Source organism: Callospermophilus lateralis, chromosome 4, assembly GCF_048772815.1.
Source record: "Callospermophilus lateralis isolate mCalLat2 chromosome 4, mCalLat2.hap1, whole genome shotgun sequence".
NCBI lineage: Eukaryota > Metazoa > Chordata > Mammalia > Rodentia > Sciuridae > Callospermophilus > Callospermophilus lateralis.
The window spans coordinates 90,397,610-90,410,210 of NC_135308.1; the positions used below are offsets into that span (position 1 = coordinate 90,397,610).

At 34.6% G+C, this 12,601-nt stretch overlaps 1 protein-coding gene across 12 annotated transcripts in view; it reads right to left on the bottom strand.

Annotated features, from left to right (window-relative positions):
* Positions 1-1,488: 1,488 nt before the first annotated feature.
* The window catches only part of Sox5 (SRY-box transcription factor 5), a 967,314-nt gene continuing 956,201 nt past the window's right edge, over positions 1,489-12,601 (bottom strand). For all 12 annotated transcript variants that reach the window (XM_076854205.1, XM_076854204.1, XM_076854203.1 and 9 more), the window contains 2 exons: positions 10,783-10,999; positions 1,489-9,042 (listed from right to left, as the gene is read on the bottom strand). In XM_076854205.1, the coding sequence (XP_076710320.1) occupies positions 8,739-9,042; positions 10,783-10,999 (521 nt within the window). In that variant the 3' untranslated portion in view covers positions 1,489-8,738. The remainder of the gene's footprint in view (positions 9,043-10,782; positions 11,000-12,601) is intronic.

Here is a 12,601-nt window from a genome sequence, read left to right on the forward strand (position 1 = left end):
TAGAGGAAGCATACATGAAATACATCTACAGCTTTTGTAAATCTTCTTACAAAAATATAGTGGCTCTTTGCATTGTTTCTTATCCCTTAGAATTTAGGGCAATGAAAGATTTATTTTTCATGATAAACTTGCATGCTTCTTTCAATTAAAGAATGAGAATTGTCTAAGCCATGAATCCATCTTCTTTGTTCTGACTACTATGAAGATAAGAACTATTTTTTGAGGATTGAAAGTGTCTTCTTGGTCAGTACATACACACATGTGCACACATATATTAGTGTCTGTGTGTATGTATGTAAGTGTATATACACATACATATGTGTTATAGGGTATGGCTATATATGTGATTTTCATTATTTTATTTTTTAACCCTTTGTTTATAAGCTTTGTGCTAATTAATGTAGTATTATTGTAATTGTGTATTTACTGTAGTCATACCAAAATTTGAAAATTTGTGAATTGGCAATAGGCTAATATGATGACCTAGGATGCTAGTGACTAATCAACTTTGGCAAAAGTTTGACTTTTTATTGCCAGGCAGACCAGTGTGGTATCGTCATTTACAGTTTGTCAAATATTGAGTAATTAAGATGAAGGAAAGACAAATTTTACAATCTCTTAAGGTTCTTTTTTCTTGCTATTCATTTTTACTGACTGCCATTTTTGATTTATAGAAATGTTTAAAGATCTCCCCATGATACAAACTCAGCCTTTTTGTGTTTAGAATTTACATGAAAAGAGTGAACTTTATAAAGTTTTCTCAAAATTTCATGTTTGCAGCATAAACTGAAGCATCTTGAGGTATCTGAAAAACTTGGCAAACTTTTGAAGTTTTTAGTAGGACAATAGGAATCATCAGGGAAAATCTCCAGCTGTGGATACTATAAATAAGAGTTTAGAATGTAGGTGACATAATAGCTATAATATCAAAGCTCACAGGTTTGTGGAATTATGAAATAGGAGAAAATTGATAATAGGAAAATCTGAAATTTTCTTTTCAAAATTTGTAGTTAGTATTTGTGCCCAAATGTTCTACTAGCAGCAATTTCAATCCATTTCCCAGAAGTTAGAAAAGTTCTGTTCATAAAATCCAGATTGCTAATTCCACTCTATCTCTCAAACCAGTAGAAGACAATGTTTATTTAAAGGATCATTTCCAAATACAAAGAAAGGGTAATTTGTTTTAATTATTTGGGGTCTACTAATAAGGATTGTAGTTTTGAAGAAGCTTGAGTTCAAACAACTGCAGTTGGTTAACTTCTTTTCCAGGTACCTGTAGGTTTGAAACACAAGGTGGTATGCTTTCTGAGGGCTAGGGTTGAAGCAGGTTCAATAAATGTAGTCTTCTGCATTCGTAGTTATATAAATATGTGAATGTACCCCTACTTTATAGCAGAACCAAATGAACTTTTTTTAAGGAAGTATCACAATAGTGATTTTTATAAACAAAACTTTTATTTCAAATATATTTTACAGTTTGTGTGTAATTACGATTGCTTTCCAGATTCTGAAATTTAATAATAAATTGAACAGGCAATGTACAAAATAGTGGTGTTTACTTAGGCCTACTGAATTCCTACAATTGTTCTGGTAATTTGGTTTCTTTTTCCTTTTTAAATTGGATCAGTAGAGACATCAATGATAACATAACTTTTTTTTCCCTCTTTTGGTTATATTTTGAAGAGCAACAAATTACCACTCCATTCTATATTTGTCTGCATCTTTAAAAACTGGCAATATGGGAAGTAAAATCTTTATATATGGACTTGATTAATTGAAAAAATCACGATATATTGTGATCAGAGCTGAAGGAGGTTTTTTTGTGTGTGTGATAGAAATAGTTTGCTACACAAATTGGTAGAATAAGTAAAATTGAAGGACATGTTTAGCCTCCTCAAGAAAACATAACTATTTTAAAGAACTTTTAGCAATACTATTGCATACACTTTACATACTAGTTACAATGCTTACTTATAAAACAGATCTTCTCTGCTGGCTATCATTAGATTGCTTTAGAAACTCCAGAAAATAAATTGGATATTTTTTAATAAATGATCTTTAATTCAAACATTGAACTGATTCATGCTTACCTTTACCTCCATTGTTATAATTGAGGTTTCAGTAATTATATGAAGTTATAGAGATGACATCGAAATATTTAAATTTGTTAGGAATGACAGGGTCTTTATTTTTAAAAAATATGCATATGAACTTCCTCAAACACCAATAACTAAAATTAGCAAAGTTGAGATTATTGAAAAAATAAAAAAGAATGTGTATTTTTTGCTATTGCCAGTAATTTTTTTTTTTGGTTGTTCAAGGCATTGGCAGTAGGAAAATAATCTATTATTATATGTTCGTCCTAAATATCCCATAAGAAACTAAAAATAATAAAGGCCAAGAAATAAATGTTTCCAAGTTGAAATACTACAGGACAAAACTAAGTGAATTTTATTTGGTAGAGGAGAGACGGCGGTGTTTGGGGCTTTGCATCCTGGGAGCTGAGTTCTCCTGAACAGGCAGGATTTTCCCAGCCCACATAGACTAAGCCTATCCTGATAATGCCTTTGAGGAAACAGGGTAGCCCATGCCACCATAGCCCTGGATTGGGGGGGGGGGGGGCATGATGAGTTAACAGAAGGTTTATTTCTCAGCTCTGACAATGGATCTCCTTTCAAAAGAACATTTGTTTTGCAAATATTAAATGGGTTGTAGTTTTATGTCTTTTTTATATTTCTTTTGTTGCACTTGCCTGAGGTCTCTGAAGTCTACTGCTTTGCTGTAATGAACCACACAAGGACCATATAAGCAGTCACATCACAGAACTGATGGTTCCAACACCCTCCAAAACTGTGTATGGAGAGAAGAGGAGCTCTCACACTCTTATATCATCATCTACTCATTGACTCTCACTCAGTTTCAAGGTTTTCACAAAGGCCTAAGGGTAAAGTGAAGGTTTTAGTCGACAGAATTTGACATGCTAAAAAAAAAAAAAAGTAGGCAGAAGGGAGACGAAATTAGCCCCACCTCCTGGTTATTTTTGAAACACCAGAGGGTGCAGAAGAAGTATTTGAAGCTGTTAAAATAGCAAAAGCTTTGTTTCTATCCCCAGAGATTCTGATTCACTACATCTGGGATTGGGCTCAGGAATCTACATTTTTAATAGTAATTCTGAATTCCATGAATTAGACTTTGTAAAATACTTCTGTTCAGGGATACAATGGGCAAAGTTTTAGTCAAATACATCCCTTTCACATACTTTACATTCATTTGAATCAGGTGTAATCTGATCCAGTGTGTTGATTTTTATTAAGAAAAGAAAAGAAAAAATCCAACCAACCAAATAAACAAAAATCCTCAGAGAAGTATCTAAAAAAAACATACTATGGTAGAAGAGACAAGCAAAAATGGCCATTAGAAGGATGTTTTTAACATTCGCTAAAAAAAGTGGAAGGTTGAATTTAGGGGCTCATGTCAGAGTATTAAACAATTCAGAAAGTGTACATTATTCAAAATTGGACATGACAAGATGAAAACGATAGTTCTTAGCATTTCATGATCTGAAATTGTGAAATGTTGCCATATGAACAACAGGATAAAGCATAGTTCTGAGGGAAGAAGCCCAGCCCCACCCAGAGCCAGTATCCAGCCAGGGAACAGGCACCCGAGCTCCAGGCCACAGGGTTTCAAGTGTATTAGATAGGATGACAGAAGAGGGATTCTTTTAATGTCAGAGTGAAGCTCAATTCCTGCCTGGGATGCATTGTAACAAGTTCTGACTGTCCTGGGAATGTCTACATTTAAGAATGATACCCTTAGTTCAAAGTCAAATTCAGTTAAGTGGGGTTATTTATATTAAAAACAAATTTAAATTATTTTCCATACATTTCATAATGAAACTAATGATTACACCTTCAGCACAAGATTTGTGAAAAGAAACACAATATAATAAAGAACACATTTGCTGTTTTTATTGGTGCCTTGCATGGCAGTAATACTGAAAAAAAAAGAGAGAATGAAAAAAAAACACAAAAAACAAAAAACAAACAAAACAAAAAACCCCAAAAACCAAAAAAATAGGTTGGTGGCAACCCACATCTTGTTTTTTTTTTTTTTAAGAGTACATAACTCCTGTTTTATTTTTATTGTGGCATGAATGATAACATAAAACCAAAAACATGAAAATATACAACTTATATTACACTATGTGTTATGAACAAAATATAAATCTATAACTCTATGTTATATTTACATAATTATTTATTTTATTAAATTTCAAGTGAGATGGTAGGTTGCACATACTTTGTTTTAAGCTCCAGGCATTTGATTGTCTCTTTTCTATTCTTTTTAAAAATTTTTACTTGTAAAATCCAAAATGATACAAAGACTAAGAGCTTTAGAGCCAGTGGAGCTATATAAATACTGTTTTAATGAACCAGTGACAGAAACACTGGGGAGAACAGGAATCAATCAGTAGGAAACTCAACACATCATTTTCAACCTGGGAAACTGATAGTTATAGGGAACATTAAAATTAAATACTGTAAGCCTGGCTAAACAAACACCTATGCCTATAAGACAAAGGGATATCTGAACCACTTTAAGTGGGCTTCATATTTTTCCTTGCAGACCCCATAAGCTTTATTTTACTATTAAATTGATAGACACATATTTCATAAACCTGCTTGTAAATATACAGTTAGTTGTTCCTTACAATTCAATAATTTGCCCTTTAGAATGACTGAAATATAATCATCTTTGATGTTTTAAATGTGATATAAGAGGTTTCTTCTGAGAATTGTTACAGCTCCTGGACTAAGAAAATATCTGAAAATGGACCATAGAGTGGTTAAAGAATATTTCTTTAAATGATTGAACATAAAATGCTACTCCAGAAATCAAATCTATGAGATAGTTTCATCCAAGAATACTTTTAATATCTGTTTCTCATGGGAGAATTTGATCTTAACAGGGTGATGTTGTTTTCCAGGAGGGGTTTTATACATGGATAGCTCTTAACTGTAGATGCCAAGCGAACTTCCAAAATTGACTGAACTAACTTAGGTATACATGTGCTAAATAATAGTTTTATTTTTTTTTTCAGTTGAAGTAACTAACCAAATTATCATTAACTTACAAATAAACAACTTTAACCTATTTTCTCCAGTGATGCTTTCTTAGATTTGTATCAAAACATGACTATTTTTAGAGGAACTGATTACGACAACTATAAAACTGGAATTCTGGCAAGATTATTTCTCAGTTGGTGTGTGTGTGTGTGTGTGTGTGTGTGTGAGAGAGAGAGAGAGAGAGAGAGAGAGAGAGAGAGAGAGAGAGAAGCTTGAACAGGTAGGTAGAAAAGAAGAAAGGAGGGAGACTTTGTTTATTTTAGTTTGATCTTACTCTCATTTCCTCTACCTTGCTATTTTTTGGTCACCATGGGACACAGAAAAAGAATATGAGGTTTTAGGATCCTTTACAAAAATCATAAACCAATCAAATGCCCCAAAAGGCAATGTGTTAACAAGGTAAGCTGTTATTCACAGCACCTTTTATCAAATGATTTAAAAGTACTTTAAACATTAATATAATTATTTTTGTTTTTGTTGTCTTTTGGGGGAAACTAGGGCAAAGAAATTTTGACATTTAGAGAATACAGTGCAAGATTATGGGCTTGCTTTTTGTTTCTGTTCATGAACAGTTTAGTCTTAAACATAAACTTAACTAAATAAACTTTGAAGTTTCAGCAGTTATAGGTCACCATTAACAATTTCATTTTTCCCTTCAAATAAAACAAAATTTAAAAAAAAATAGATCAACAGAATGTTTTGTCAATTCGCTGGGGACAGAATTGGTTTCAGTCATAAATGTCCTCAGTGGCATCTACCTGGAGCTAAAACAAAGTATTCTTGTAGCCCAAAGTCATGAAATGAAAACAAAGCATTTTTATAACATGGTGTAGAGTAAGTATCCAGCAAACGTGAGAAGTGAACCCACATAAGTCAGAAGAAATTTGTTAACAAAGACAGAGAACAAATTTTTTAAAAATCTGTTTTCACATTGTACATAACGATATAAAAACAAGTGTCTATTTCTTCCTTATTCAGAGTGCTTAAAAACAAACAAAACAAACAAAAACAAAAAAAATTGGCTCTGGATGACTGTGGCAATTAAATAACTAAAATGAGTGATGAGAGCATAAGTTAATTAAGATTGAACATGACCCTCCTATTTATTCACTCCTTTGTGTTAAACAACAGAATTGACATTGTTGGGGCCAATTTTTTTTAAAAGGAGAAAACTTATGGAAGAAGCAGTAAAATTGTGTGGGTGAATATGTGTGTGTGTATACATATGTATACACACACACATACATTGCATATATGTATGTGTGTGTATGTGTGTGTGTGTGTGTGAGTGTATATGAATTGGAGATAGAAATCAGTTTTAAATATCTAACAGCTTATTGGCTGCACTTCCAAATCAAAGCAGAATAAAATAGACAAGGAGAAATAAAATAAATTATACATAACTTACTAATCTGGGAACAGCTGACCATTATTATTATTATTACTATTATTATTATTATTATTATTATTATTATTATTATTTTATCATCATTATTACAACACTAGCAAAAAGAGGCAGTTCAAATGAAAATACAGTCATCAAAAACAAACAGAAAAACAAACAAAACAAAATCTCTGACATGCAGGATATGATCAGCTCCTCCAAGCAAAACCCCAGAGTAAGTCTTTTGAGAGAGAGAAGAATTAAAGGACTTTTTTCTTATATCTGAAAATTAGACTTGAGGGTGGTATTTGGGGGCAATATAGGAAAATGACGACTGGAGTGAACACCTTTAGCACATCCAAGCTACTGGATGGAGTAAAATTACTGTCTGATGTTTCAACACACAAAAAATGGCAATTAGCTTGAAGTGATTTTGCATTTATTTGTATAGGCCCTGCCACTACCTTGGCATTTGGCTAGCAAAAAAAAAAAAAAAACAATCTAAATAAGCAGTTTTGTCACGATCAGCTGCTGCTCTGTTCACATACTCTATTGGCACTGAAACTGGACTTGAGCAGATTCACCTTTCAGCAAAAGAAGAGTAGGGGCAAGGATCACTGTGTTCAGCTGTGGTCCACTTTGTTGGGTTACAATGACTTTTATTCAAATGCTGGTTTTCGTGGCATGAAATGCACATGGCCCACACTTTTGAAATGCAAAAGGCCTCCACCTCATTTTATGGAGAGATGAAAACTATCTTTTAAAATCATCAGTTCCATTTCCTGGTCAGGAAAGGATGGAATGTTGGAGAAATAAGCTAATTCTATATTTCTGGAAAATGGCCAAATATGTTCAGTGAAAATGATGATTGTTTTGCTTAAAGTATCAACAGGTAAAACAAATAAAACTCATTAAGTAGCAAACGTTAGTAGAACCAATTGTCCAGGGAGAAGGGACATCTGGGAGCAGTTTGCTAGTAGCTTCCATGTTATACATGCACACCTCTATTACACAGGGCCACATGATCCATCCAATAATAATCATATTAGAAATTTTAAAAATATAATTTCTGAGCCCTATACTTGGTTAAGTTGTCATTTGAAGTGCAAAGTCAAGGTCAAGATTACCTCTAGTCATTTAGGAGGATGTGGGATTTCATCCCCAGATGTGGGTTTAACTCACAATGGTCCAATGTTATTCCTATTAGTACCATAATCACACACATACACACACACAAAAATCCAAGATCAGAAAATATTTTTTTCTCTAAATTTCTTATGTCTCTCTCTCTCTCTTTTCACCTGAGAACAGCACCTACAGTTTCCTTTAAAAAAAAAAAAAAAAGTCAAATCTCACCAGCTGCTGGTATTTCAGGTCTTTCAAGGGATTGTCTAAGATATAACACTGTCCTAACTTAAGAAGGAATAGGAAAAAGGAAAGGAAAAAATGAACTTAGTCAACACTTCAGTACAAATTTGGCACTTGCTCAAAGATGTAGTGTGGTGTGCAAAAAGATAAAGAAAGTTCTCTAAAGAAAATAATTATGTATTTGTGGTAGATAGCAAGGAAGTTAAAAACAGGCTCTTTTTCCCTCTTCCCCCCATGCACAGACTTCCATCTTTAAAGTATAGAGATGGAGAAGGTGGAGAGAAATAAAGAGAAATTCATCTTTCTTTTTTTTTTTTCTGTCAGGTGCATTACAACAACAACCAAAAATAATAATAATAATAAGGAAAGGAAAGAAAAAGGAAAAAACCCAGAAACCCCCAAAAAAACAAAACAAAACTTATTTCTTTTTAAAAATTGTAGCACAAAACAACAAAACACATTCACAAGCCACTTGTTGGCACTGTGTACCTGAGTGAGAATTTCTAGAACATTGTAGAACAAACAGCCATAAAGTTTATTAAAAAAAAAAAAAAAAAGTTGACGGGTAAGACTTCAGTGCTTGGATGTAGCAGCTGAATTACTGGCATTATTTTACCCATAGCTTATTTCAATCTCTTGTTGTTGATATTGTTGTTTGCTTGTTGTGTTTTTTTTTTTTTTCCTTTCCAAGCCTTTTGAGGCTGAGGTCTATTAGTCAGCTGATGTCCCAACTATTTAAGACTAACAGTTAAAGTAACAGTCAGTGTATGAGAAAGTTAATGTGCTTGGCCACTGGTAAGGATGAACCAGTTAGGGCTTCTTTAAGTCCTAAGGTCACAACCATCTTTTGACCCTTATCAGTTGGCTTGTCCTGCAATATGGTTTTCACTGTCACTCCCATAATCTACATCTGGATCATCCTCATCCTCATCGTACTCATCATAAATTTCTCCATTGATGTCCTCAGCCTGTATCTCTTCTTTGATATGTGGCTCCTCTCCTTTCACACCGTAAGTGCTCTGGATAACAGGCATCCCAGGCTCTGGGCTGCTGGACACACTCGAGTGCTCTGAGGGCAGGTGAGGGGAAGGCATCCCAGCCATGGCGATGGCTCCAGGGTACACAACACCCGCGGTGGCGATGGGGATCTGTGCTTGTTGCCTGTCACAGAGGAATTCCCAAAAAGAGATCATGAGTGAGTGCATGAGTTAGATGCCAGTCTTACCCCATAGCTGATTTGCTCAATAGTGTCCAACTCTAAGGACTCGATTGCCTAACATTTTAAAAATTAATATCCTACTTAGAGTTGACTATTTTCTTTCCGGATAGCCCTTCATGGATTACAAGGCATTTACATGAAATGCTCATTGGATTTTCAGAGTTAGTCATTGTGTTACTACTCTATTTTGAGGGGGAAAAAATTGAAACATACCAAGATTAAATAGAAAAACTCATGTTCTCAACTCCAAGCTCACTTTTCCATTACTGTAACATGCAGACATAATTTTTTATTATAATTAAGCCTAAAGATAATTTAATTTTAATGGAAAACTCCTACAGTACTAGAGCTCTCAAAATGCCCAGAATGTACCAGAACTGATAATATTACATTGTTCCCTTCTCCCCATGGGTAGGAGGCAGGCCCAGCTTCATGGTAACATAGCTTGTGCAACTACATTACAGTCCTATACTTGGTTAAAATCCTGCTGTTGGCAATCTTGAAATTCTTTATAATTTTTAAACAGGGGACTCTGTCCTCTCATTTTTGTAATTGACCCTTCAGATTGTATAACTGGTCCTAGCAGGAAGGGATTAATGGATTGATGTTCAAGAAGTATTGTATTCAGCTTCGTAAAGAGTCATGTACTTGGATAGAAACCACAGACCCTTGGACAGAGCACACAGACTCTTTCAAGGAAATGGAGGGTACAGGGCAGATTTGAGAAGTTATTTTCAAAGATATCCTCTGGCCATATGCAGAACGGTATTTGTTATTCTAAGTTCTCAGGATCTGTTTCAAACATGAGCAATTTTATGTCTATGTACTTTGAGATAATTCAGCAGAAGCAATGCAGTTGCAGACAGCATGTGACAACACTGTCAACAGCCTTGCCACAGAAAGTGGAGGAAAACATCCTGAGAGCTGCATTTCTAATTCAGAATGGAACTTTCCCATTCACAGCCTTGATGAGTCCTAAATATAATCCCTACTCTGTGTAATCCACAGAGACCACACATGTGCACTGATAGCTCAGCAATTCCTCAGTATTCAGAAACAAGTGTTTCTCTGTTCAGATCACTTTTATGCTGTGTTCTCTCAAATAAGTTGTGAGCTGTATGATAATTTAGCATAGTGAGGTCTTGAGTGTCAAAAACCGCCAAGGAAGAAAAACAGTAATACTTTCAAGTTAGGGTTTGTTTTAGTATTGAAGATTGAACCCAGAGGCGCTTGACCACTGAGTAACATCCCCACTCCCTTTTGTATTTTATTTAGAGACTGGGTTCTCACTGAGTTGCTGAGGGCCTTACTAAATTGCTGTGGCTGGTTTTGAACTACTGATCCTTCTCCCTCCGCCTCCCTAGCTTCTGGGATTACAGGCAAGTATTACCGTGCCAGATAATACTTTCAAGTTTTAATAGCACACTTTAAAAGTATTTACTCTTAAGATATTTTATTTGCAAATGAGTTATTGACAAAGTCACTGCAGGAACTAGGTGCTTGTAATGGATACCTGTGGATGTATTTCTTAGGTCCACGAGGGTAACAGCTTAGTCACTCAAAATACACTAAGTTCAGGTTCTTTTACAAAATGCCCCTTTGCAACTAAATAAATGTTGCATTATCCCATTGAGTGAGAAAGGAGGTTCTACCCATAAGATAAACAGCTGCAAGTTCCATACCCAACATTGAAGTATTGCCGCATTTCCTGTCGCCGGTTCCTCATGATCGCCTTGTATTCTCCAATGCGCAGCTTTTTGCCATCCACAAGGCAGGTGCGCTTTGGCCTGGGCTTGTACTTGTAGTCAGGGTACTTCTCCAGGTGCTGCTTGCTGAGACGGGCTTGCTCCTCATAATATGGCTGTTTCTCTAGGTTTGTCATAGCTTTCCAGCGAGATCCTGTGAACAAAGGAAGGTTAGGATTCCAATTTGCACAGCTTCTAAGCATCCAAAAAAAAGAGATATAACTGAGAACAAGAATCTAAAAAATGTTGGCCCAAGCCCAGAAATACATAAACATGTTTTTGATTAGTGAGCTTTGATTCAAAAAGCGAGATCTCACAAGAACAGAGGTGTTGGTGGCACTCTACTCAAAGAAACTATACCCAGAGATATGAACTCTGGGCAATATATTATTTTTCTGGCTTGAATGAACAGTTTAACCAAACTTGTATATTATGTGTTTAAAAGCCCATCGATAATTTCATGAATATGCCTTTCATTTATACATTAGCCCATGATGTAATTCAACTGAAAAGTTAGACAATAATTCAGCACATATTTTGAATCTGAGACTATCTAGTCGGTGTTAATTTTTTTTGTAGGGGCACATTATTTACTACAAGTGTCCCAGTATCACATATTCTCATTTTCCTCAAAATGTTTAAGTGTGACTATAGGAAGGATTATAGTAAAATTCATTTAATTAAAATGCATGTTATTAACGACCATGAACTTGATAACTACTATGTGTTAGATGTTGTACTAAGAACTTTTCACATGTTGTCCCATTTCTACCTTTCCTCACAATCAAGATAGATGGCATTTATAGCTACTTTCATAGATGAGAAAACTGAGGTTAAAATAGAAAAAGAAATAGGCTTCAAATAGCAAATAAAAAGTTCAAACAGATGAACTCGAGTAGTTGTGTAAAGAGCACACTACTGTTAAATTTCAGATCTTTGACTCAAACTCAGGTTTAATAGAATTTAAAATATGCTACAATGTAGACTTTTACATATAAATAGCCACCCACTCTATATGATCTAGCAGTGATCAGAAATCCAATGGTAATTATGTAAGATTTTCATCTTCAGAAACCACTTTCAAAAAGATATAAAGATGTCACTTTCCATGAAACAGAATGAATTAATAATGATAACCCATATTGTTTTTCCCTTCTTTTCACTATTAATTTTGGTGTGGATCCAACTAGGATTGAGAAAAACAAATTTGAAGCTTAACTAAAAATAGTTTATGCTAATTCTCATGTTAGATGTGCTTGAAAGCTTTGATTCTGTCAGTATCGCTATGTATAGTAGCAATAGGAGTAGTAGTAATAGTGTTCATTTTTAAAAGACAGACTTACTTTTATTGCAGATGAAATGTGTTTATCTAAAAATAGCCAGCTCAACTTTATCCAAAGAAACAAAGACCAAAAAACTGGACTTACGGGATCCCTATAGCAGTGTTTTAATGTAGTTGTCCCCCCAAAAAACTCATGTTGGAGTTTAAGTCCTTACTGTAAGATATTAAAAGGATGGAAACCTAATTCCACCATTTAGAGGTGTAGCCTTTGGTGAGTGATTATGATTAGACACAATCATTGGGATAAGAACCCTATTATTGAACACTAGTTGGTTTATAAGAAAAGTGAGAGAGAGATCAGAGAAGAAAAACATAGTAGAGATGCTTGTCTCTTGCCATGTGATGCCCTCTGCTACCTCAAGGCTCTGCCAGCAAGAAGCTGTCAACTTATGTAGTCACTCGACCTTAGATCAC